The following is a 27,248-nucleotide window of genomic DNA, read 5'->3' as shown; positions in this document are numbered from 1 at the left end:
GCAGTTGGAGCCAAGTGCCAGTTTCTGTCTGGCACCTGGCCTCTGACCATGCAGCAGGCTCATGCATTTGGTAGCCTTTGCTTCTGCTGTTATACAGGCAAGTTCATTGTACTTACAACTTGGAAAGCTCCTGCACCCTGCAACGCAGTGTTAAAATCTAAGAGAGATTGAGATAGTTACATTGGTGTTGCTCCTTCCCTGTCAGGATGTGTCTGTGTGATTGGGAATTAAAAGGAGAGCGAGAAGGAGAGAGATCCAGTAGGATGTCTCAGCCACTGAAACCTGACGTAGATGAGTGCAGCCCTGTCCTGTGACTGAAGGAAACATATCCACTTTCTGTTACCATATGACACTTCAGCCAGACGCTCCTGTCTGGAGACAGTTTTCAGTGACCCCAGAGAGCTCAGTCCACAGGGAATCTGTCTCAGATGGGAATAACCTTACAACATTCAAGTGTAAAATCAAAGATGGATTTAGAAATATTACTTTGCAATGGAGATAAGTGAATTAAGAATTATGGAATTTTCAGGCCACAGTTACCTATAGATAAATAAGAATGAACAAGATGTGTTTGAGCAGAGGGTGGAGAGTCCATTTTCCATTGGGATTGCCTTTCCATGGGGCACTGAAAACCTTGAGAGCAGTCTATTCAATTTCAGCCTAAAATATGAAATCCAGTCCAAGTATGTATGTTAGGGGAATGCAGTTCCAGGTGTCTTGCTGCTTAAATATTGCAAAAGGGCATTGGAGACCCAAATGACATCACCACATGGCTTTTGCCAGAGGAGTCACAGAGATTTTTACATATTGGACCCAGTGCCATTAGCAAAATGGCTTCTCAACTCACCTCGTATTTTTTCCTCTTGATCTGCTCTGTAAAGTCATACTTTTCAGTCTCCAGCTGGTATAACCAGTCCCACAGCTCCTTAGCCTTGTCCCTGTGTGTTTATGGGGAAAGCAAAATAGGTGAAACACACCATGTCTTATATTTCCTGTGATTTTCACATCACTAGCAATAAGGCTTTTTATGTTTTATTTAATGCAGTTCACACATCTTCCTGCAAACCCTTTCCATTCTCTGAAAGCTACTGACCATTTTAAAGGTCACATTTTTCTCACCTTCTCACCTGAGAACCTTTAAGACTTGCACTCTTGCATGTGTCACACACTAACGTATTTCCTACAGATTTGTTTTTCCCCCTAACTCTTAATGAAGGATTCCAGGGGAATCAGATGAGAAGGAAGGAGGACTCCGAAGGCCACCCAGGCAAGCAGAGCAGCTGCCATTGTGCAATCTCATCTGTTTCAGGGCTGAGGTAAGCCAACCTCATCTTTCAATCATGTGTAAACTGCAACGTGTGGAGTCCAGACGATCATCTGATGACTGCTCTGCACCCAAGCCTCCAGCCTCGGTGGAGATCCAAACTCGTACCTTAGCAGCTCTAACTCACCCCTGGGAATGCTACAAATACCAATCTCTAGGCTTGTTCAACTAATGTCAGAGCTGGGTTTAAAGTTTGTACCTAGTCCTGTAAATGACTAATCCTAATTAGCAGGAGAGGCTAATGGAGCTATGCCAGGAGCATGGCTAGATGGCTACCAAACCATTTCAACAATTCTCCCCATCCCCATTTCCCCTCCATTCTCCAGATCAAGGAAGGGCACAACTTAACGTTGTCCCGTGATGAATTTCAAGGAAGGCCCTCTCCTCTACCTCATTTTTTTACCAGCAAAGATTCCAGGAGAGTAAGACCAAATTTCAGTGCATTACATCCAGTAAGTTAGCATAAGCATGTTACCTCAGCTTATCTTCATTAAGGTGGTCGATGTTCAAGGGCTTGCGCCTCTCTGCCAGGACCTTCTTCTTTGTCTCTCTAGCTGTTTGCTTCTTTCCTCTCTTCTGATCAGCCTATTTTCAGAACATTAATTAACATTAGACTGCAGAAATTCAGGCTGAATGAAATTATTTCAGAGCATATAAGACAAGCTGCTAGGGATCCGGAAGAAGGAAAGTTGAGCTGTTTTCTCAACTTGTAATAAACACTGTTCCCAGTCAACCCCGTGGTTTAACATTTAATATTTCATCCACCAATCCATGCTTTTTACCTTAGCCAGATAGCTACTGTATGTGGCACCCATGGAGGACAGAGCTTTCTTCTTCTTGAGATCATCCTCAGCTTTTCTCTTGGCATCTTCTTCCTCTCTCCTTGCCTTTTCCTCCTGTGGAGTGCAACACACAGAAGCAAGTTACTCTAGGGGAGACTAACAGCTTCGCCAACAGTCAGTGTCACTGCAGGGAATGTGATCAGATAAGCATGTTGATGAGAATTGGCAACTCCTGTTTCCTGCCCTTGCTTTAAGAGGGTGGTCACTTCTTCGCACTGAGAGGCAGAACCTGTAGTTTTTTTCTATCTCTAGAGATCTCCTCCAATTTGATGCTGAGACAAGGAAAGAGTTGCGAAGACACTTACTGCAAGCCTTGCCTGACGCTCCTTCTCCTTCTCAGCCCGGATTCTCTGTTGCTCTGCTCTTTCAGCTCTGCGCTTCTCCTGCAAGAAGCAGTGGCAGAGGCATTGAGTCATCATTGTGGCTTTATCTACCTCCAGTATTACGCCCTACCACCAAGATCTTTGGTTCATAGAGAGTGAGCTACCTACTCCCTTGTCAGAACATGCAGAAGGGTCTCATGCAATTCTCAGGTGTAAAACAAGAGGCTGAGAGAGGGGACAGATGTGGAGAGAAGCCATTTGGTGGTGAATGAGCAGTCGCTTCTGTACATGGCAATACAGCTTTCTGCCAAAGTCTGACAGTGGACTAATGGATTCAAATTCCCATCTACAGAGGATCTCTCAATCTAGTACAGGGAAATGGCAGTATAAGGACTCACAATCCTCTCCTTGAGGGCAACCAGCTCTTCCTCTTCCTTTCTCCTGGCTTCAAAGTGGCTGTCAATCAAGGCTTGCAGTTCAATCAGGTCTTTGTTCTGCCTTTTCTTTTGGATGTCCTAGAAGAGCAGGCAAATGCATTAAGTAAGCCCATATTGCTCTAGGAACATGCCCTGGGCATTCCCAGCACCCTGCCTACACAGAGAAACAAAAGCAGAAAATGTCTGTGGGTATCTGTAGAAATCTATGGCATTAGCTTAAATGGCTGTTGATGCAGGACAGAGACGGTCAGAGACTCATCCAGGTGACAGTCAGGAGCCCAGAAGGGAACAGAATCCACATCTCCCATTCCCCTACACCATATTTTAGCCCTGGCTTTGCTTAGCTGCCTATATTTGCATATACTTAGCTGCCTTCTCTTTGCTTTGGGATATGAATCTTACCTAGAAAATGTTCCTGCATTTTTGGGGAAAGAAGATATTTTTGTGGATTTTTGTGGAGATTTTCAACACCAGACCTGCTTCTTTTTTCTATCAACTTTCTAGGAAGGTATTTGGATCTCTGTTTATTATTAAAATTATATTGTCATTTTAGGTAGTGTTTCTCAGCAACAGATGCATATAGGCCTGTTTTATTTCAACCTGCAACTTTCAAACCATTTACAACAATGGGACAGGGGATCTGAGATCTTCTAGAACACTTACTTTCTCCTTTCTTCACATATTGGCTTCAAAGATTCAAGGAGAAAAAAAAGAAATACATGATTTTAGCTTAGTCACATTAGCAAGGAATGCATCCAGAGAGTTTCAGGGAGCAGAGAGTAGCCTTTCACTGAAAACGGGCAGCAAAGCATCCATACTTTTGTCCTTTACTTTATCCTCAGCAGTATCCAATACAGGAGGAGTTATGTGGGTTTGCACACGTGTGTATGGCTCAGGTACAGACAGACAAACGCAGCCAGTTTCAGGAATACTTACATCAAAATCTACTTTCTCACCCTCTGGTATTTTAGGAGCAGTTAGTCTGCAGAGAGTCAAAAAAAAAAAAAGAAAAAAGAAACAAAACAAACAAACAACAAAAAAAGGGTTTTCATCTTAAAGAACAGGCAGCTGTTTAAATACCACATCCTGACCTGACCTGCCCTCAGGAATGATGCTGACAAGGAGGAATGTTGATGGAGATACAGAGTGGTGAAACAGCAAGTCAATGGAAAACTACTCCAGAATAGGACTAAGGACCATTGTCCTTCCTGGAAGGTCACGCAGGGCAGGGAGCTACCCCTAAAAACCCTTTTCATTCCCAAAGCCTATGGTCATTCCCTATCACATGGGAAGACATTGGTCCATGAGGCTGTTGGTGCAGCACTGCACACTCCGTTCTGGGCAGCTGGCAGAGTGGGAAGGTAAGGTGCTGGGACCCAGAGCCATAGGTCCATAGGAAACCTTAGTTAAGTTCAAGTCAGCCCAGCCCAACATTTGCCACCCTTCCTAGTGTCAGCAGTCCTGGATGGATGGGTAGTTTCCCAGCCAGAGGGATTTACAGAGGATTTACTGTTGAGCTGCCTATATCTTGGGGTACTGTGAGACCACTATATCTTGGACAGTTCACGAGTTCTCTGACTTTATCAGGAACTGGCCTTAAGACCCTGGCCGGTAACTACTGCTAAGGCATCCTCTGGCAGAAGACGACATCCTGGAAAGGCATGCAGGAACAGCTGGATGTTGCATGAGGGAGGGTTGGATAAAAGCTTCTAGTGGCCATTTGCCTAATAGACAACAGCTTCTGCTAGATCAGAAAAATGATGCCAGGGTTTTGAAACTCCCTGCCCCTCATACTTACTTTATTCTAGGCTTCTCCTCTGTATTTGGAAACATGGAGCAAAACAGGAAGGGGAAAAAGAGGGAGAACAATTAGAATGACAGAGATCATGCCAGCTGCTGAAGTAAAAGGAGGGAAGGGAGATTTAATCCTGGGGGAAATATCCCAGAGAAACTGGTTTATTCTCAAGGACTTCCAAAAGAAATACACACACTCACAAACCCCTTTTGCTAGGAATGAATCTGTTTTTACCCTTGAAACAGAATTTGGCAGAAAAGAATCAAGAGACTGTGTAAAAGTCCCAATGTAGCATCTGGAAAGCAATGGTTTCATGTAAATGCAAAATTATTTTTCTCAAGCCATCCTTACCAAAGCTGTAAGGAGGACAGCTGGGCTGGAGGGTAGAAGAAAATGTTGCCTTTTCCAATCAGCTCTTCTTTCACTAAAGTTAACCTGAATTCACAGTAATGTCAATGATAACTAGGCTTTGCCAGTTTTGCTCAAATGCCCCACACGGAAGCCAGGAGGCAAAAAGCTTCCTGACACACATTTTCTCCAGGTTCATTGACTCCCAAGATAGCTTAGGGCACATGTCCCTGAGATACCTTGGTGCCATGGGGAAGATGCTTATTGTTCTGCACTGTGTGGTGCTCCTCAAACCCAGCTTGAAAAGGCCATCCTCTCTTAGCAAGCATCCTCTCCTGCTGAGGTACATGCAAAATTCTCATATTGCATCTCCAGGAGAGGTATAATGCCCTGATAGGCAGGCTAAACCATCACAGAGACCGTCAGCTTGGGCCCTCTGGCAGTCAGAAGTGCTCCCATACAACAAGTGACCTTTCCCTGGCTCTCAGAAATGTGCTGTCTTACTAGTTACTTGCTTAACATTTGTGCTTGTGCTCAATTCCCCTCCCTGCTATGCTTTTTAAACTTTAGTTATTAACTCCAGTGTAATGCCAGTAAGTTCAGCACTGTTATTCTCACAAACAGAAGTAAATTAAACCCAGTCTCACAGGGACCCAGGTTGACTTTCATAACCACACACTACATTTGAACTTTCAGGGATGCTGCTGGATTCTGCGGTACAAGACTCTCCCTGTGTTGGTTCAGTGGGAGGAACTGAGGTAAAAAGCTCACAGTCTATTGAATCTAGTTTAAAAAAAAAACAGCTTTGTAAAGTAAAAGTAAAACCAGCCTCCCCTCAGGAGTGGGTGCACAAGCCCTGCTATCCATATCATGATACAGAAAACTATTATATTTTTTCAAATGCTTATTTGCATCCAGCTATTTTGGGACTGATGGAGGAAATTGGGAATAGCAAATGACACAGAATAGAATAAAATAAAATAAAACATTATAAGAGGAAAAAAATAGCAAAAACTGATACTGGAAAATATTTAGAGACATCAGTTGCAAGGATGTTGGATAATAAAAAATTGAGAAGGTGGCTGGAAATGGGTTTTTGAGATAATTAAGAGAAAAGACATGAGACGTGCGTAAAAGAGATCAGAAACCAACCTTTCCTTTCTCTCACACTTTCCCATACCAATTTCAGTAATGAAATTTTGGGGGGTAGACTTTTCTCATTTACTTCAAGAACACTGCCTACCAAAACAAATCTCAGTTGAGGCCTCTAGATGCTAAAGCAATGCTAATAAAATAAACAGCATATAATTAGAAAAGTGTTTTAGAGCACTCATATAAAGGAAGCCACAAATTGCTCCTGAAGAAAAATACTATTAGCCAACAGCATACTTCTATATTTCTCCAGTTATTTTTTAAATTGTTTTGCTTTTCAAATAGCCAGTGAGCTTCTTAACACATTAGTTAAATTGAGGTTTTTTTATCTGGAGAGAGGAAAAGTAATGATGATTAACCAGTCTATCAGGGATATTATTCACACAGGATTCCCTTCCCTCGTGACATACCCAGATAATTTTCAGAAACGTTCCTGTTTAGCTTAAAGCTGCCAGTTAGCAACACTTCAGAGAGAGGGGGGAAAAAAGTAGACAGGAAATAACTGGTTTTGGTTGTTGACCTTGGTTGCCAGGATCGACATCTGTCTGTCAATAGCTGCAAATTTGGTTTCAGCTGCCACCAAATCAGCACTTTAAACTTAATTAAACCAACAAACAATTGTAAAAATAAAAAGAAGAATTAAGGTTAGTTGGTCTTGAAATAAGAAATTGTAGTTAGAATATTTAAAGGTACCTCCAGAAAACCAGAAAAGGGGATAACAAAGAAACAGGAGCCTTTATTAAAAAAAACAAACAGTAATAAATCTGTCCTTTGCAGTGCATGACCCAGCATTGGTCTATACTGTATGCACCAAAAGCAGCCCGTGGTTGTGATTTATTTTGAAATGCCCCTTCTTTCAAGACACCGAGTCAAGGAACTGGGCCAAAATTGGTTGACAAGCAGGAATTGTCATAGCAAATTCCTGTTTCTATGGCAGATTTTGACTGACATTCTGGTTATTCTGCCAATGAACCATGGGACCGTGACAAAATCCCCACATACAACCCTGCCAAAAGAAGGCAAGAGCCACTGGAAATCCAAGTTCACTGCCCTGGTGGTTAGACAGTTTCTGAGTTTCTGGTTTCCAAAAGGGTTAGCACAGGGAGAGTACACACCACCATAATTACAACCTTGCTTTCTCCTGCACAATCTATGAGATATTCACACAGTGCTCCCCTTCTCTATGAATCCATCTGAACTGCCTTTACTTCATTCAGAAATCCCTAAACACCCTCCCTTAATCCCAGTTCTCAGAAGCAACATATCTAACTCACACTGTGTCCTTGGGGGGGAAAAAAAATTAATATGCTGTTAAAAGTAAAAGGAAAGAAAGAGGAAAAAAAAGGAGAGAAAGGGGCTTAGAAAGGTCCTCAGCGTATTTCCCTAAATAAGGAAAAAGCCTGAAAAATGAGCAAAATTAAAACAAACAAACAACAACAAAAACTTACAAAACAAAACAAGGAAACGGAGACAATGCAGGGTGGTTTCAAGTGGCACTGGGCTTTGTCTTTCAAAACAGCTGGCCAGGTGTTTTAGGGATTGGGGCAGTCAGAACACAACCAAGCTAATTCAAAGGCCTGTAAAAGCCTGTGAGTCAGTCTATACATTTAAACTTGTTTTGAATTTGGCCCAGGGGGCCTAAGTTATCTTACACACATACAAGAGCAAAACTGACTCTGCAAACATTTAGATCTGGTTCTTTCACATCAGCCTTGTGCCCACCTATGTGCTCCAGCACCCACTCAACCAAGTATTATGAACACACTATCTTAAGCCCATGGCCTGCCCCACCAGTCTGAATAAATTTATTCACATGCTTGATGTTTAGCACAATTTTAAGTGCATGGCTGGAGCAGAAGTTTAAACATCTGTAGATTCAGGCCTGGAGACCATGACCTTCTAAGGTTGGGTGAGAAAGGCATGTCTATGCAGGGCTCAGCTCCATTTTCAAGCATGCCACTATGATTTAAGAGATACTTTCCTGATTTTTGGAAGGATAGAGAAGGTTTGCTGATGAAACCTATGACATGATAGGTTCTAGCTAAAAAGACAAGTCCAGAGCAAGCTTCTAGAGCTTGGTTTTCACCATCTACTATCCTAATGAGGATGTACAGGCTTCTCAGTGCAACAGTGACTCCCCAAGTGTGGTTGGATATGCACAGTGAGCAATTCTTTGCGGCAGAGATGTTTTGTCCCAGTTCCTGAGTTTAAAATCAAGTGAGGGACAAAAACAAATACGGAAAAAAGGGTGAGATGTTAGAAAGGTAACTTTGTTGTCCTAAGACAACACCAAGCTACCATCATAGTATTCGCCGCCTTCATCAGCTGTAGGTTGAAGGATAAAAGCAAAAGAGAAGCACAGTAGTCAATCCACAACCAGCATTGTTCTCCTAAGAGCAACTGTCCCCACTCCCTCCCTGCTACGCTGGGAACCTTGGACTCTCTAGAGATCGAACAAGAAGAAAAAAACACCTTTTTGGTGATTTGATTTGGCAAACATACAGCCCTTTTCTCCATGTTCATCCAAAGCTATCCAGAGAGACCTTTTCCCTCCCGTGCTCTCTTTGATCTTGAACGAGGTCAGTGTTTTTAACACTGTTTCCTCAGCACTGAAAGAGAAAAAAGGTGAGAATCTGTAGATGCATCACATACCTTCTTCAGGGGCTTCCTCTGTTGGTGTCATGGTGCAAGCAGTGATGGAAAGACAGGAAATAGAGAAGAAAAAAAACAAACAAAAACAAAAACAGAACAGATATTTAAAGCTCTTGGAAGCCTGAGAAAGAGACCAGGGAATGCATGAAGGGGGGAGGGGGATAAAGGAAGAAAAGAAAATAAAGGAATTAGTGAATTAAGCCAGGGAGAAAAGGTATCTGGAGAGGCTGTCAGGAGTTAAAGATGCTGTAAGGTTAAAGTAGTAGTAAGCATGGAGATTAAAGGAGAAAAGGGCTGCAAGTGATCATCATGGTTAATATTTGTTTCTCTTGTTTTGTTCTCTTCTACCAACCCAGGACTCCTGTTCTCTCTGTCACACACATACACTCTTGTGTTGCAACTAGGTGGAGTAAATCAGAAGTCATGTCACATACCTGGCTCATGAACTTCAGGTGTGAAGTGTCATGGAACAAGATGCGATGGAAAATAAGAGAATGAGAACGAGAAACCTGTTATTTCACACACCAAAAGAGCTTTTGAGCCAAAGGGGAAGAGGGGCAGAGAAGAAGAGGGAAGAGGGAAGCAAAGTTAAGAAGTAAACCTGAGGTAAAATAAATTAATTACATTTGAAATAAATAGCATATAAACAGAAGTCACAGAACAGGAAAGGAATTCAGTCAGTTGAAACAGGCAGATTTACTATAATAGTACGATGCTTAAAAAAAACTGAGCATTACATGACATAAAGTACAACCTGACAGCACAGTGTACCAAGGTTTACCTTGATTTGAAATATGCACATGAACATAGTCAGCACTCTCAAAGCACTGTTGGATCCATCCTTTTCTACAGCAATATTTCAGTCATTTGAAATAAACACAGTGTGGTTTGGAAACCTACTGAAATACCTGCTGTAACTCATCATCAACGTTCAGCTAACTTTCAAAGAAGCTCGGTTCTCTTTTCTAGATCTATGGCTTAGGCCGTTTTCTTCCTTGAAGACAACTTTGATGTCTATATAAATCTACTGCTGTTCTTCACATCCATTTGCAATGTAGAATTACGAACAGATTACTTCATAGGAAGAAAAGGTTCATTAAAAGTCTGAGCAGGTCTACATTTCATTCTTCTAGTTTTTTTGGCGAAGCGAGAATCGATCAGCAACGTGCATTTGCAGGGCAGATTTTGCTTTTCAGCCATACACATGCCACTGAATATTTTGCAAAGCAGGCATAAAAATAATGCAAAATCTCACAGCATTTATATTGCCTGTTACAGTTAATGGGTCAAATTCTGCCCCAAGATTTGAAACGAAGCTTTCCCTATAGGAAGAAACATTCATTCTCGTATCACAGTGCAGAATTTAACCCATTCCACAAGGACACTTTTTGCTGAGCTACTCTTTCACAGTAGTATATGTGTTGCCCTAGTTTTTAGTAAAATTTTCATGCAACAGGTAAGCTTCCTTCTCCTTACTGCTGATTACCCTTTACTGAGGAAAAAAAAATTAAACTAAAAAATAGCAACCACCCCAAAGGCATGCAAGTTACAAGCTAGCATTAACAGATAGGTTGTTATCTCCTGTCACGTTGTATTCACTTCCCACACACACAGTCCCAGCAGACAGACACTGGGGAGTTTAGAAGTTAAATCACATACCTGGAGGGGGGGCTTCATTTAGTAGGAAGTGTCAGGGGAAAATCATAGGAAAGGAAGATAAAAGAATTAGAAATAAGTTATTCAGGAGGGGATCACCTCAAACCTTGGTAAGACGGGGTTGAAGGGTATCATTTGCAGACTAGGTTATAGGGATAGGGTGTTAATAAGAGTGGAAAAGGAGAGTAATTACAGTGGAATGTGAAGTAGACATGGAGGAGATGCCATAGAAATGAAGGATAAAGGGAATTTGAATGTTGATGAATTGCAATGGTTTAAATCATGCAACTATATAAACAGTGGGCGATTGTAGTAACACTTAAGGTGATCCTTAAATTTGAAAGAAAACATACCCAAGAAGAGCATTTTTCAAGTGTGCAGTGGTACCTATGTTTCAGCTATGCACATGCCCTTTTAGCTGTCAGAGCAGTATGGGGATATGAGAGTTACTGCAAGGAAGTACTGCTTTGGATGTATCTCTGCTTGCACTTGAAGCTCCACCATCTAAGAACCTCCACTGGCAGATTTGGGGCTTAGCTCTGCAGAACTGGAAATATTCAGGTCTACACAGGGCTTGTCTCTGCTGCAAAGGAGTAGAAACTGCTCGAGCCTGCGTGCCAGGATCCTGCTGCAGGCAATACCTGCGAGTGCAAGCAGCTTGTGCTTCTGCAGCTCGGGTACCTGCTCACTGACCCAGCTGCAGTATAGTCACAGCCCTAAATGGTTTCAGGGGCACTAAAGTGTTTCTTCTAAGCTTCTTAGAAGGTGACTCTTCAGTAACAAACAATAATTATACTTTCCTATAGGGAAAATAAATTTTAGGGAATCTTAAGAATGGATTGATTCTTCATGACTGGTTTTCTTCAACAACTTCAAATTCCTATGTACAGGAATGCTCCAGATTAATACATAGGAATTTAGATGTCATACACATGCACTTGGTTAGGTGGAAAGTGTCAGCAAAGAAAAATAAAGGAATTAGAGCAAGAACTGCACAACAGCAATAACTCTGAACTTGTGCGGGCCACAGCTATGACTTAGAAGATGTGTTAGACAAAGACAGCATTAATAACAGAGAAACTAAATAATCATACAGTGACATGAAAAGCTGGGACAGTCTCTCTCTGACATAGAAGTTTTCTTTTAAGCTTGTTATATTTACATCTTCTTTATAAACTTCCCTTTTTGTTATGCTTCATGTTACAGAGGGAAAAGAAAACATGGGGAGGCTGTAGGTATGGCTTTATTGTTAATCAGATTCTGTTAATACCTGGTGTTTTGCACAAATTTCAAGCTTATATGTATGTCAAAGCTTAAGACCGACACTCAAGTAGTGAATGGCAGTTCAATAAATACCAGGGAAAAGAGGTACAGAGGCAGGGAAAGCAGCTGGGATGGTAGCAATGACCTTTAACTTGTGCAAACCAAGGTCAGAAAAACCTTAGGAGCAGCTAACAGACAAGAATGAATATGGTTAAAAGGAGAAGAAAAGGACATGAACGAAGAAGCGTCGAGAACAGGGGGGTAATGAGAAGCAGCTCACAGATGAATGTTGAAGTGTTAAGTCATGCAAAAATCAATCGGACAGCTTTCACCTCACTCACTTCAACCCTGGCAAAAGTACTGATCTCATCTAAACTAAGAGGCTGGTCTCCCTCTGTGGACAGCGGAGTGAAATAGCTGGGATGGGCGGCTGTTGAGATGTGACTACTTTAATAAAGCTACTCCAAATGGCACAGAATAATTTTCACAAACACTTTAGAGGACGCTCCAAGTTCAATGGCTGCTTTTCCAGAGAGTAAACATTATAATGTTCCCATACATAGTGCCAGGATGGATCTGAGTCCAGTCAGTGGCTATTATTACAGCTTATACACAGAGATATTTGTTTACAAAAATGTTATAACATTTTTCATGCAACAGTTAGCCTTTATCCTCATTATTATGCATCACAGAGCAGAGGAAATTATTACTGGTGGAAGGTGTAAGGAAGCTGCAAGTTACAGTTTATCATTAATATTTGATTTTTATCTGTTTTCTTCCACCATCTTTGAATTCCTGAGTATAATATTAGAGTTGCTGGTATCATTTTCCAACAGAAATCATAGTTTCAATTAAATTTCAATATTTCAAAATTCATGTAGATTTAGCTAAGATTTTGGTTTAAAAAAAAGAAAGTTTCACAACCATAAAATGTTGCATAGATATTAACATCTCCAGAAAAAACCTTTTCATTTTTTGCCTTGTGACAATCTCTCATTCCAGATTTGTTCTTGCGTTACACTATATACACCACATTATCCATAAAGACAATGCTTCAGAAGCATCTAAAATAGAATTTTCATTTCAAAATTTGGAAATCTTCCATAGAGGAAATAGAAAAAAAAATGTTGGAACAAAATGTTTTGTTTCAACTAAATAAAAAAATAATTTTCAATAGCTGCCAAACAAGGCATTCTTCCTTTTTTTGTTGTTGTTTGAAAAGTTTCCAGTTTGTCCCAATTCAGAACATGACCCAATTGTGAAATTGCCAAGCGCAACTGAATTTCCAGCACACAATAACCCTTCAGATTGACGCAGAGGAATTCAGAAGTCACATACCTGGTTCATGGACTTCTTTAAGAGGGAAGTAGCAGGGAAGGAGATGCAAAGAAAGATAAGAGAATTAGAGCAAGAAACAGAGGATGATTAAAAAAACCTTACACTTTTTTTAGCCAGGGTGGAGGGATTAGAGGGATAAAAACCATTAATAAGATTAAAAGAGAAATAGAGGGCACATATGGATGTCAATTAGAAAATCATGGAGGGGTAGGACAGGGGATGTTGGGAGAGAAGAGATACAGATGACTAACATTATTCATAATGTTATAAATCAAGTGCCATTGGTAGGCTTTAGTTGACAAAAATATTTGCTTGTATTTAAATCAAGTCCATTACCCATAGGTTTGAATGTGCAAAAAGGCTATAAACAAACTGTTCTTATTCATGTGCATAGAAATCCCAGCCTCTGCAGAAATCAGTGGGCTCGGAGGAGCTGGCATTGATTTCCTTAGAGCTCAGGATTTCACCACTGGTGTGTAGAACCGCACACCAATGTGGGAAGGTAAGTATGAACATGTTGCTGCTCTCCGACCTGCAGGATAAAGTATCCGATGAAAGCCTAGCTGGACATGCAGAGAGGGGGAGGCAGAAGGGCAATTGAAAGGTAAATGGGTTTGGGCTGGCAGGCTGATGCTTTAATAAGCATGACCTACTATTTTGCTGATCACACAGATTGTCTTACCAGATCTGGACTTCAATTCACATTATAAAATCAAGCAAAAATGCAACCCTGCTACTCACGTTTTTGCATAATGCACATTAACCCAGAAACATACTCAATAGTTATGGAAAAAGCATGCAACTACATCTTTTCACTGAATTGGCATTTTCTGCAAATACGCTGCAACCAAAACGATGCCACTTGGTCCAATCCTTAGCCCAACAGAAAACTAGGTATGACACAGTGTCACTTGTTGCTCATGACTTCAGATGTCTCTCCACATCAGCGTACATTGCTACAAAGGTGAGTTTTTTCTCTGCACAGTGGCAGGGGGACAGGAGGAAGAGGTACGCTTGACCAAGGGATGTAGCATTGCCACAGGGCACGGCTGTCCCACCTCCAGCCCCGGTGCATGGCATAGAGGAAATGCTTTTGGGAGCACTGTCCCTGTACCAACTGGTATCCATACGGATAGCATGGTTAGAGATATCAGGGCACTGGAGAATATGTAAGCAATGCCCAGCCTGTGCTTCGGGCATTTTTTTTCAAAACAGCGGTTAGTACTTATTACTCATCACACCGCTTATCCTATGAGAGCGAAGCAGCTGTCAGTGAGCATGCAGAGGATATTTTTGCATTGTCTCCTCTTCAACCACCTCCAGAATTCCTGCACGTGTTACCACTCCAGACAGAAACAGAGGAATTCACAAGTCATGGCACATACCTTCCTCATGAGCTTTAGCGGGTGGGAAGAGTCACAGAGCAAAATGCAAAGGAAGACAAGAGCGTTAGAAACATCAGAATAACTTTTCGCTCATACAAAATGGAGAGGGAGGGAAAGCCTGAGAATATATTGCAAGGAAATAAAATGAATATGGATGTGAAAAGCACTACTGGAAGTAAGGGTACAAATGGTCTGAGAGATTAAAAACATAAAGCTGATTTAAGTCTCTGCATCAGATGACATTTGTCTTATATGCACATTCCTGGAGTCCTGCATAAAGCCCAGAGCAGCATGCTGTTTCACAACTTTGACGCTCTCCCAAGTGGATTTACAACCCGATACCAGCAGCTTTTCGGTGGCACGTGGCTGCATGTACTGTGAGACAGTAGACTAGAAAGTCCATAGCATGAAGAAGAAAACCATCTTTAATCATCTGCAAAGCTAAAGCACCAAAATTATTACCAGTTGCTTTATACAACAGAGTTTAAACTGAAAAAAGGACATGTGGAAAGGCTATCGTAAGAATGTCAGCCCGGTAAAGGGGTGCAAATCCTCTCCGCAGCTGCAGCATCGGCAGCTGCTGTAGCAGCAGACCAATCATGGGCACATCTGCACATGAGCCAGAGGCCTGACCCACCCCGAATGGTCCAAAATAAGCTTCCCAGGGAGACCCAACCAGTCTCAGAGCGAAGGCTTTTCACCCTTCATCCTTTTAAGAGGTTTACATTTCCCAGCGGTTTTGATACTTTTTTTTTTTTATGCAACAATTACCACACAGCATCGCCAGTGCATTCAATATCAAGACAGAACATGAAGGAAGAGAGTACAAAAAACAAAATGGAAGCAAGTTTTGTTCTATATTAATATGCCTATTTTTAACTGCTGTTTCCTTTTACCATCTTACGGCTTACTGGCTAAACCAGAGCTTACTCTGAAAGACGGGAATTCAGGGGTCCTGTCACATACCTTCCTCCTGAGCTTCTTTAGGTGGGAAGAGCCACAGGACAGGATGCAAAGGAACATGAGGAGAAACACATTATTACATGGGCTGATATTACACAGGCTGAAAACTCTGTTAAGCCAGAGGGAAAAGTTTTATCCCAGTAAAGGATTCACTAATGGCTAGGAAGGGAAGGAATTTGAGGCACATGTGGTTGGGAAACAACTTCACCATGTGAGGCGACGAGGCAAAAGACACATCGGAGAGGGAAAATTTCACAGTAAGCTCAAATACATGCTGAAATTTCTCTCTAATTCCCATTTTAGAGGAACAACCTCCTGCCATTGCCCGGATGGGCTTTATGGGAAGCTCTGCACACGGCAGGAGGGGCAGAGGGGCTGGGTTACCACCAAGCCAACGTCTGTCGGACCTTGCACCGAGACCATTCCCATGTGTTAGCCTGCAGCAGAGCCGGTCATGGAGGAGAGGTGGAAAGCAAGGACAACAGAAGCCATAAGGCAAAGTAACTGGGTCCTGCTCCTCTCACACCACGCTTGAATCCCCCCCACCGCCAAGGAGACAGCAGGGAGCAATTCAGAAGGCAACAGCACATACCTGCTTCATGAGCTTCATCAAGTAGGACATGGAGGAAAGCAACAGCAACAAGATGGAAAACGAGAACAGTTAGACTAAAGAGTGTGTGAATGCAACAGGGGGGTCTAAAAAACCACAGGGGGTATGAAATAGAGAAACAGAAGAGAAGATGAAATGGAGACAGGCAACCAAAGCACACACAGGTACAAGAAATGTAAAACCTTCAGGACCTGGATGCTGTAAAAACCCTGCAAACCGCTCAGAGCGGGTCTCCCATGGCATTACAAACAGGTTTACCCTTGTTTCAAATATACCAAGCTTTGCAAATGTGGAACCAACACACCCTTTGGCTCTTCATACCCAGAGCAACACGTCTCAAACTTCTCAAGTGCAAAGGGTGAGTTTCTGTTCCAGCCCCTCTTCTGCCCTGCCTATCCCACCTTGCAAATGCTGCATGCAGCGTGGGGAGCCAGTTGGGGTTACTTGCCAGCGTCTACATAGATATAATTAATAAGATCTGCATTCTGCAGTATTATTATTTATATTATATATAATCTGATATATTATAGTCTATAAACTTATAATATATACAATGTACTATATATAATAGTACATATTATAGAATATGTACTATGTAACATACAGCTACACACATACCTTACCACAGATGGATTTTTATTTCAAAAATCCATCTGATCATTATCTGCCAAGCTACATAGCAGAAACCAGTTGACACCTGAGAGAAACCTTTCTAGCCAGACCCCAGTTGGTCCGTGGGCTAAAAATCAGCCTCAGAGCCTGCTGTGGCTTGGATGAAGGGAAGGTATCTGCATTTCCCATGCTGCTCCCTCCCCAAAACCAGAGCAGAGGTGTCCACACAGATACTCAAGGACATGGGGCACCCTCTGAAACTTGTGCAAGGGACAAGAAAAGCCCTCTGCCTGCAGATGGTTTGTCCCAGCATCTTTCTCTTGCCTCTTGCTTTCTTCTACCACCTTGCAAAATTGAGGCGCGCATCAGCACCGAGCCCTGCTGCAGGAGAAAGGGGGGCTGAGAAGCTGTTTTACGTACCTTCTTCTTGAACCTCTTCTGCGGTGGGAAATGTCACACAGCAAAGGGAACAGGAGGAGAGAAATTAAAGTGAGAAATATCTTATTGGAACATTCTTGAGGTTTGCCAAGCTCCCAGGCCGTTAGGGGTAAGAATACACAATGATGGAATTACAGGGTGAGAGAGAATTAAAAATAACATTTTTATGAGCATATTATGGGGTTATAAATGTCACTGAAATATGGGAATATGACCACAAATGAAAACCACATAAAAAAGGCATCCAATATTTTAATCTTTATTAGAGCTGGCTAAAATTTCCTACAACTGACTTTTGGTGAATTTTCAACCAAAAATAAAATTGCTGAATTTCTTTAGTTTTAGATCTTTTTCTCAAATGGCGAAAAATTTTCACCAATGTGTATCAATTTTTGAAATTTCCAAGAATTTAATTCTTGAATTTCAACAGAAGTATATAAACTTTGCAGGGTGTCCCCCTCACTTTTAAAAATCTAAGCTTTTAGAGGCAAAGGAGAGGAATTGATGCTGTTGTGACAAAAAAAAAAAAAAAAAAAAAGTCAAATAGTTCAGTAAAAAAGGTAGACGAAAACAAATACATATATATATTCGCTTCCATATACATACATGCGTATACATATATACACATATAGGTATATATATAAATCATATGTATGTGTGTATATTATATACATTGGGTTTTATATATGCATGTATTTTTTTTTTATATATACACACAAATGCTTTGGTTTGTTTTTTTTAAACAAAAAATGAGGCCCAATTTCGTACCAGCTCAATAAGTGACATCAATGTCCATCATTGCATTGATGTCTGTGGCTTGGGACCGAGTCCTGGCCACTGGGTGTGAACCATTTGCTCTGGATTTCTTCACACACATTCTTCCTCCACACTGAGAGAGGAAGAAAGCAGAAACCATGTCACATACCTTCTTCCTGAGCTTCAGGTGGCAAGTGTCATGGAACAAGAAGCAACAGCAAGCAGGAAAATGAAAACAGAAAACTGTTAGAAACTGGTATTGGGGTGAGCTAAGTTCTGGAGAAAAAAGTGGTTAGACAGTGATGGAGAAAAGTTATATGGAAAGGAAATGGATGACTTTGGAAGAGAACACAAAGACCAAGCAAAAGTGGGGAGCAAGGAGAAGATGCACCTCAGAGGAAACAGTCATGCAGATTAAAAAAGTACGACGTCACCTGCCTATTGATTTCATATTAATCGTTAAATTTTTGAAACCCAGAAGTGGACAGTTAGGAAAGGAAGGAGAAAGGCAAGAAATGCTTCTCCTTTAAGTAAGGCTTGTCTTGTAGAAGCAACACCCTTTGTTTACTCTTTGGACATTTGACAAGGCATGAAGGATGGAGCATGAATAGCACTTTCACTTCCCCAGCTCTGCCCCTCCGGGCAGGACTAGAGACACGATGATGACTGAAGGCAGCCCTACAACCCATTTGGTGTCTTTTTTTTCTTTTTTTTTTTTCTGAGCCTGTGATCCCCTCAGAAGCAATGCTGGGGGAATTAGAGACAGAAGGATAATGTACCTTAGGGCAGGAACTACTCTTAGCATGGCCACAGTTGCACCTCTGTTCCCACCACCACTGATAAGAATTAGCCAGTTGCAACAATTTGGGGGAATCCGTGGGGAAAAAAAAAAAAAAAAAAAAGTTATATATAAAATCCCCAAGATGGACATTTCTACACAGGGGCAAGTCTGTCTCAGAGCTGGTTTCATACCCTCCACGTGCAAATATTCCACCTCCCAGTAAAGGTTTTGCTCTTGACCCCTTAGAAGATGTCTTGGACACTAAGGGCAGATCCTGGGAGAAAGCCCCAGAGTTTGGCCCTCATCTCTGTCCAAGACACCTTGGGAAAATGAAGGACAACAACCGGCAGCTACGCTCGCCTGAACTGAAGCCAATGTGTCAAAAGTGCCCAACAAAGACAGCAATACATCTCCAAAATCTTCCTCTCCCTGCTGCCTACAAAAGCTGAAACAGCTCGGGTGAAAAGGGCTTTTCATGCTCCACCTCTCCAGATCAGCACTCCGTCTCTCACAGCTTGTCAAATCACCTTTTGCCAGCTAAAGGCACATTAAAAAACTTCATCTTTGCCAGTCGGTTCTCTTCCTCACCTTTTCCATCCTCGGCAGCACCCTGTCAGGTGCTCCTCAGGAGCTGGGCAACCTGCTGCTCTTTTCAATTTCAGAATTTAAACTCAATCCGTGGACGTGGCCAAAATGAGAATGGCAGGATTTCCCTAATGATACATTGTGTGGGCTCTGCACCAGTCCCTGCTCTAAAATGCTCTGAGTTTACGGACAGGTTAGCTCCCAGCTTCACAACCATCCGCCACAGCTCATAGAAATACTGAATTTCACCGTAACGTGAAGGCTCTGCACCTCACGGCCTAACAGCCTGTTTTATGATTTCCGACTGATTTACCAATCAAGTGTTTCAGATCACCTTTAGCAGCAAGCGCCAAAGAGAAGGGTGAAATACAGACAAGGAAAAAGCAGGACCAAGAATCAAAGAAAGATAAATTACGTTCCAAGTTTTTTTGTTACCTTCTTCTTCGTACTCCTCTGCATTGAAGTAGGGGAGAGGGAAAAAAGAAAAGCAGACAAATCAACCATCAGCCTTGATGCATCGGTAGGACATTACCCATGGCAGAGCCCTTTGCGCTCACAGGCATGCCGGGCAAGATGGTTTCTGAGAGGCCGCTTCCAAATCAACAAGTAAAATAACAAATAAAATTACTTTGAGAAAAAAGAGGAGGTATAAAAGGGGAGGAAGGCGATATTGTACTGAATTTTTTCTTGGGCAATGGGAACTCAGGTGTACACACACAGAAGGAAAAAGGTGGCAGAGAGGGCCTCCAAGTATAAGAAAAAACAGTAAAGAAAAAAATGTTTTATGTTTATTGCTTATACATATTGTGGGGGTTTATGTTTTAAACCAGAAAATATTACATATACAAAAGCCTCAAAATAAATTGCCAGCAGATGGCAGTGCCCCTACAAAAACTAGCAGCGTCCCCTGCAACCAGGGCATCAATGTGGCGCTGAGACCCTAAGGGCTGCCTGCAGCACGAAGACTGCCAAAGTGCTACTAGTAGTGTAAAATCACCGGAACCTGGTGACAGTCAGACAGACAGATGCACAAAAAAGAAACCTCAGATTTGTCTAACCATAGCGGCACTTTTTGTTAACATCTCAACAATGGGCAGAAAGGAGAAGACGGACACGGCCAGCAAATGCTGCAGGCTTGCATGGAAGCAATTAGAGACAGATTTAAGACTTACCCTCTCCTTGCTCCCTGCGAGAGAGGAAAAAAGGTTATTGAAACTAGATAAATATGTCTTCCACTCCATATTATCGCCAAGCTTTAAACCATGTACTGAAGCAACCCAATGCACTGTTGTTTAAAGTCTGCTGTTTCTTCTTTCCCCCATTCTCCCTCCGCTCTTCCAAGAGCCATTTGGTTTTAAGAGTAGTAAAGTGACTGGGTTTGGGTTTTATTTTAAATAGTGTTCCTGATTCTGAACGTGGCTATGGATCCATATCCAGGAATAATCTACCACCACAGGGCTATAACACGATACCCACATGAGTGCTGTGCAGGGGCTCATGAAGTTGGACCTCAAGCCAGCCTGCAGCCAACGGCCCACACCAACCCAGATGTGCTACAGGCTCCCTGAACCCTAGGGCTGCCTAATAAAAATTTAGCATAAACCAGATGCTGGTCAATGTTTGTCCCATGGCTGTAGCAACGTCAGTTTTGTGGTCTGTTCCTGCTCTTTGCCCCCACCTTGCCAGCTTCTCCTGCTCTACCATCACCTTGCTTGGAACCCAAACCCCAGAGCAGCCCTGGGGCCAGACCCTAAACGAGGGATGTGTTTGTTAGAGATTGCCTGAAAAAGGTGCCAAATCTTATCTTTGGAAATATTTTTTTTTAAGAGCAGGCTGGACAAAATGGCACAGGTTGAGCTGAGCCTGCCTTGTAGCAGAGAAGGGGGCTAAGTCACCACTGCAGGTCTGTCCCTGATGCCTCTAATCCCACAATTGCCCTAAATCTCCCCTCTGTACCTATTGATGCATAAATGTCAAATAACCCCATTGGGTTTGGTCATATTACTCTAGATGTGTTAAATCAGGGCAGAAAGCGGCTCCTCCACCACACTGTGTGGTTTATTCCCCCTCCTCCAGGCGTAGGGCCACAGCCGCCAAGGACAGGCTGAGCTGGGTGGAGGTGTTTGGGGGACGTCTTGTGTTGGACAGGGAGGGTATCAAGTGAACTTTGATGGACCCTGTGACACCCAAAGCCAACACGGCCCTTCCCCAGTGCCACGGGGGGCTTCAGGCTGTGCACAGAGTGGCACCCAGTCCCTCCTCCCCATGGGGATGCCCTCGCTTCGCTGCGTGGAGCCAAGCTGAAGAGACGAACATGCAGGGGGCTTTTTCTCTACTTACACTTCCTCGGTATCAGACATGTTGGCAGTGAGTTTCTAGGCAAAAGATGAAGAGAAGGAAAAAAAAAAAAAAAGGTGTTATTAATGAGAGTGCCTCCTAAAAACTGCCAAGGCAGGAGCAGGTGGGTTGACATTTGAGGACCAAAAAAGCCAGGCACCTGCTTTCCCACACAGCAGCCAATCCCCCACCACCACTGCCATTTTGGGAGCAGCACAGACCTTTGCCAGCCAGGTCAGAGGAGGAGAGGGGAAGAGGAAAAGATCATCTGGAAAGACATGCCCGGTCAACTCAGCTCCTTCCCACAGGCAGGCCCAGGGGGGAAGACTGAACCTGGGTTTAAGTTACAAAACCTCCAGAGCTCAGGGATATGGGCGCAGGCCAGGGTGTCCTCTCACACCCATCTGACATTTCCATTGCTCCAGCAAGATCAGAGAAATTTTTCCTTCTTTTACGCTACCACAAGTGGGAAGGCACCAGCTCCAAAGCATTAGTCAGAGCTAACAAAAAAATAACTGAAACTACCAATATACCCAGAGATAACTACTCATTCGTCAGCACCCAAAAGTGTGTCTGGTTTATGCAGCTGGTGAATGCATGAACAATTATCTGTTGATTAGTTCAAGATGAAAACTGGCCACATGCCTGGTTAGGCAATTCATATCAGTATAACCAGGTATATTTATTGCAACCAGTCTTCGCACCACGGGGCAGAAATGAACCCATCCACGGCGCTGTCATGGCTTGCATTTCTGCGCAGCCCGAGTCCGGGCTGCCTGCAGACCACCACCCGCAGAACCCTGCAGCCGGGAAAGTGCGAGGGATGGATATGGCCACTCTGCTGATCTTTGCTGGACCCCAAACGTGTGTATCAGAGTCTCAGATGGAATCAGAGGGAACAGCACTGCTATTTGGGGAGCATCATGGTAATGTTGCACGCTGCGCCAGGTTCGGTGATGGCAGTTGTACAATGTTATGGCTCTACCTAAAAGCATCAGCTGCCCTGAGGCCAGGGGAGGAGGTGGGGAAGGGGCCCCCAAAACTTCCTCCCAATCCACAGCGGGTCTTAAATTAGAAAGCCAGGCTCCTCCTCATTGGGAAACCCAAACCATGACTTTCCTGACTTCATTACTCAGCTGATATATGAGAGATGTCTTGAAGGAGCAGGTGGGCTGACTTAGGTTCAAAAGGAACAACTGCAGCTCGGCAGCTTTCTATTTCAGAGGAAGGCAGTAATCCCATAGGCTCCAACCCTGCCCTATAAGGGATTCTCTCCATTCCCCAGCAATGACCCTGGGCACCACACGTTAACACCAACAGGATTTAAACCCCCCATGTTCTAAGCAGCAATAAACAGCCAGCATTTTTTCTTCTGGTTCCTCATTTATCCTTTTTTCTGAAATTCAGCATTGCCCTGGAAGTAGTGTCAGCAATGGCTGTGTTATGACACGATCTGAGTAGCTGGATGGGAGAGTGATCTACTGCTAGGACACATGAGATTTGGGTTCAGTGATCTCTTGGTCCCAGGCTGCTTTTACTTTGGTAGCTGTGATTGCCTACTCCTCAAGTGCAATAGCCATCCCAAGGAGTACTCTGGGGACTCTAATCCCACCAGGCAGGAGGAATCTGGGAGGAATTTCAACTCTGCAAAGGGCTTTTCTGCTGCATTGATTCCTGCTACTTCTGTTACTAACTTGGATGCTACCACACCTCTGGTCTCTTTCCCCTGGTCTTTTTTATCTAGATCATCAAATCTTCAGGATAAAGACTTCCAGTTGCTACCTGCACAGTGGCTAGCAGGTTTGCAATCTCATTTTAGCCTCCAAAAATTATTCAAGCTATTAGTAATAATGCTTGACAGTATGTTGGTTTATGCAGCAGGACAGTAGGGCTTCTCCTGGCAAAAGCCCATAGAGGGAACCTGCCAGATGCCCAGCTGTTGGCGTCTTCTAAAATGCATGATCTGTAAAGACTCAGGGCAATGGCCAGTCCTCCCACAGATTCTGCTTTTAATTTATAAACCCAGATTTCCTTCTCCAAAGGTGGAGGAGGAAAAAAAAAGGACTTAAAGGACTTTGGGCTAAACTCTTCTTCCCTCTCACTCCAGTGAGAAGAGTAATACTGCTCAGTGCTGGAGAAATCAGCTCGAGAGCCCTGCGTATGCATACGGAGAGCAAACGTCTGTTCAGTGTAGGGTAGGCACGTAATGCAGCACATGCTGTTCTTTCCAAGGCAATTGAAGTCAACGGGAGTCTTTGCAATCAGGCTTTCCATTAACAGTTACTGGAATGAGCTCATCTAGTCTCCAGTTTAGCTCTAAGGACATCTTGCCGAGAGTTGTCACATTGGCTGTTCCCCTACACCCTTCCATATTTGTTAATCCAAGCGCTGCAAACGCGAATGGGATTTCACATGGCATCTGTCCGCATGCTATAAAAGCCCAGCAAGAATGCCAGCATCCCTGACACCATAAGACCCCAACCCTGACGGGTTTTCTGGGCCCTGGATAAAATGAATTAATAACAAGTGCATTGGCAGACTCTGTGCAGAGATGAGCCAGACACAGAAACCCCACAGGCTAGGGCAGTGGGGGCAAAAAAATCCAGGGGGGGAATGCAGATTTCAGCCTTGCAAGGGCCAAACATTCAGCCAAGTTTTGTCATTCTGTCGGGAGGAGCTGGCATTTAAGGCTGTAGCTGACTGCCACTGCCCTGGCTGGAAAGCCAAAAATGTCCCGCCTCAAGAACAGCAAGGTGTGTGTCCACTTCGTGGCATTCAAAAGCCATGTGGGCCATCAAAGCCAGGGGGAAAATGCAAACCATCATAGCAACAGCCACCTGAGAGGAGAAAGGCTCTTTGATGCCCAGCACTGTCCACATGGCTAACTCTGTCATCAAAGCAGCCAACAAAACCAAACCATATTTACATCCAAAAGGCCGTAAAGCAAGCAATCTGCTAAAAGCAGTATTTTTTGCAGTTAGGATTAAGTTTGCTGAAGGCAATGGAAAGTCTCCAGCTGGCTCAGGATTACCCTTTGGTGGAAATCACTTTACGCACAGCAAATGCAGCCCAAGATTAAGGCTGTTAGCACCTTAAGGCAATAACTGGGGTTTGTTTGTACAGTGGCAGAAAAATAGGGTCTGGTCTTGACTGAGGTTTAAGGATGTAATAAAATCAATTAGTTAATACTGCCCACCATTTGGAAGGAAATCAAAACACATAGGAAAGTTTCAGCAGACCAAAAATTTCCTGCCTGTTCCCACTCCTCAAAGGTGAATGCAAAGGTTATGTTCTGCATTTTGTTCAAGCTAAGCAGGTCATGGCAGGAAGGACAAATACCCCAATCCTCCTCAGCTCCAGGTGGGCAGGAATGCCCCATCCCTTTTGGCCCCAAATGCTCCTGCCCTCAGCTGAAAGAGCAGAGGCAGCACATCCCAAGAAGCCTCTTAGCAGCTGAGAATGCACCCAGGAGGGGGAATGGGCTGCCTTGCACCTCCAGGCCATCCCTGGAAATAACCCGTCTGTCAGTCATCCCCTCCCAAACCAGGCCATACAAGGGAGGCAAGGTAGCAGGAGCCGTACGGAAAGGGGGGAGGACAAAAGTGGCCATGTGCAGGTGATGGGACTTGGCAGGGACAGCTATCAGGCGAGGACTGGTGGTATGGTCCACCAAGCACCACATGGCCGTGCTTTCCCAGCAGGAGCCACTGCAAACCCATTGCATCTGGGTTTTTATATACATACATATATATTAAAAAAAAAGTATTATATATATCTATTAAATATATAAATATATACATATACTTTTTTTAATATATATTTCTTCCTTCCCTTTGCCTCCTTTGTGTTTCTGAACTGCTCAGTACTTTCCAGCAGAAAGCGTTTCTCTCCCTGGGGTCTGGAGAGCAAAGCACCCACTGCAATGCTGCTCCTGAAACAGGGTAGGAGGACCCAAGCGCTGCTGCAGGCTCCACCTACAGATAGCAAAATCCCAATTCCCTGCCCCAAGATGTACCCTTTATCTTCATCTTTGGGGCGATAGGATCTGTTTGATCCCTGCATGGAAATTGCTAGCAACAAGAAGACTGAGACAGAGGGCTAAAAGACAACAACCATGCTTAGCTTACATCCCCTGCCTTCTCCCTGGTCTCGCTCCCACGAGGGTCGGATGCCTGCCCCAGCAATAGCCTATGGCCTCGCCTGAGCTCCCCCACACCAGCAGCACAGCTCCCACCCAAATTGCTGGCATCAGAGCCACCTGTGCTGGTGACACTCCTGCCTTTGCAGGATACACACACACACCACCCCTCAAAAGCAAGGAGCTCTGCCCTGCGGGGCCCCTGCAGGCTGGTGGGAGAGATGCCCCCCACGCAGGGGAGTCACCCACACCAGATGGGCAGGACAGCAAAGCACAGGGGTTTGAAGCTTGCATCCCATCACTGCTCTGAATTTAACCCCCTCCTCCTACCTGTCTCCCAATTTTCTTCTTTTCTGTGGGAGAGGGAAGTTTTCCATGACCACATTTGTGTTTCTCAGGTCTCCCTCTAGCCCCACACCCCACAGCCATCCTCGCCTGCCAGCAGGTCCCCAGTGGTCCTGCCCTTCATCCCTCCTGCCTGGGCTGTCCCTTTCTCTGGGTGACAGGGCAGGGAAGGTCAGTGCTTGCTTCCCACTGCTGAAGAGAAGTTTTCCCGAGTGCGCCAAGAAATGCCACTTCATTCCCAGCCCTACACCTTGGTTTTAGAAGGGTCTTTTCTCCCACCACCAATCCTTGAGAGTTCAGAGCACCCAAGTCTCTGCAGGTGACACAAGCCTTGTGGGATGCCCAGCCAAATCTAGGAAAGAAAAGTGCCTTTTTCTTAGAATCCTGTGCTGGATCCCAGATCCTATGGACCCCAACCCTCCCCTCCTTCTCCATTCAAACCAAAGCTCAGCCCCTCTGTGGTTTTACCCCCCACAGCAGCATCCCTTGCAAGGGCTTCTGCTTACCTGGGAGGAGCAGAGAGAAGTGCTGAGCTCCCTGCCGAAGGGACGGGTGGGCTGGGATCTGCGAGCGTCCCAAGGTGATGCAGCTCTCAACTTATAGTGACATTTGATCGTCTGGAGGAGCCGATTGGCCCCAGACTCCCTGCGCTGGGCAGGGAAGGGCAGCAAAGACAGGGCGGGAGGGGGATGGAGGGAGAAGCAAGGGAAGCAGAAAAAAAGGTCATACCATGTATAGGAGCAGCTGGAGGAATTGCACAGACGATGCTACGATGGGAGGGACATGTTTGGAGAAAAAAAAAAAACCTCCAGGGCTTATGTTTCTATATTTACAACCCCACCAGGCGGGCAGAGCTTTAAGAGGGGTATCTGAGGCAAAGGCACCTTGGAAACAAATTGTGACGCTCCCACAGCTCCGTGGCACACGGTCGCTGCTTAAAACCTGGTTGTGGCACCCTGGCTCTTAGAGTCTGAACAGACAGCAGCAGCCTCTGCTCTCCCAGCTGGGTAAGGGCTCTTCCCTGCTGTCCCTCTACATGTAAACGGCTTGGGATGTACTGCAGGGTTAGAGCCTGTGGAGGGTTTGGGGACCTTCTGCCATCCGACACTCTTTGAAATGAACAGTCACAGGGCGTGTAAGAAGTCAGAAGCATGTGGCGCGCACATCT

At 44.0% G+C, this 27,248-nt stretch overlaps 1 protein-coding gene across 6 annotated transcripts in view; it reads right to left on the bottom strand.

The window, feature by feature from the left end:
- Nucleotides 1–26,834, bottom strand: part of TNNT3 (troponin T3, fast skeletal type) — a 31,939-nt gene extending 5,105 nt beyond the window's left edge. Inside the window, exons 1-14 of one of the 6 annotated variants that reach the window (XM_075047906.1) lie at nucleotides 26,587–26,834; nucleotides 21,601–21,635; nucleotides 20,433–20,446; nucleotides 19,696–19,713; nucleotides 17,121–17,138; nucleotides 13,131–13,145; nucleotides 8,874–8,891; nucleotides 4,725–4,743; nucleotides 3,863–3,908; nucleotides 2,888–3,004; nucleotides 2,472–2,549; nucleotides 2,107–2,220; nucleotides 1,800–1,909; nucleotides 848–938 (exon numbers count right to left, since the gene is read on the bottom strand). In XM_075047906.1, the coding sequence (XP_074904007.1) occupies nucleotides 848–938; nucleotides 1,800–1,909; nucleotides 2,107–2,220; nucleotides 2,472–2,549; nucleotides 2,888–3,004; nucleotides 3,863–3,908; nucleotides 4,725–4,743; nucleotides 8,874–8,891; nucleotides 13,131–13,145; nucleotides 17,121–17,138; nucleotides 19,696–19,713; nucleotides 20,433–20,446; nucleotides 21,601–21,620 (678 nt within the window). In that variant the 5' untranslated portion in view covers nucleotides 21,621–21,635; nucleotides 26,587–26,834. Of the gene's footprint in view, nucleotides 1–116; nucleotides 158–847; nucleotides 939–1,799; nucleotides 1,910–2,106; nucleotides 2,221–2,471; nucleotides 2,550–2,887; nucleotides 3,005–3,862; nucleotides 3,909–4,724; nucleotides 4,744–8,873; nucleotides 8,892–9,307; nucleotides 9,320–13,130; nucleotides 13,146–17,120; nucleotides 17,139–19,695; nucleotides 19,714–20,432; nucleotides 20,447–21,600; nucleotides 21,636–26,586 lie in introns of those variants that run through there. The other 5 variants (XM_075047901.1, XM_075047902.1, XM_075047904.1 and 2 more) reach the window with 5 other exon arrangements.
- Between the last annotated feature and the right edge of the window lie 414 nt (nucleotides 26,835–27,248).

The sequence above is a fragment of the Buteo buteo genome, chromosome 16, assembly GCF_964188355.1.
Source record: "Buteo buteo chromosome 16, bButBut1.hap1.1, whole genome shotgun sequence".
Lineage (NCBI taxonomy): Eukaryota > Metazoa > Chordata > Aves > Accipitriformes > Accipitridae > Buteo > Buteo buteo.
Note: the sequence above shows the minus strand (reverse complement) of the source record. Positions and strands in the feature narration are given on the sequence as shown.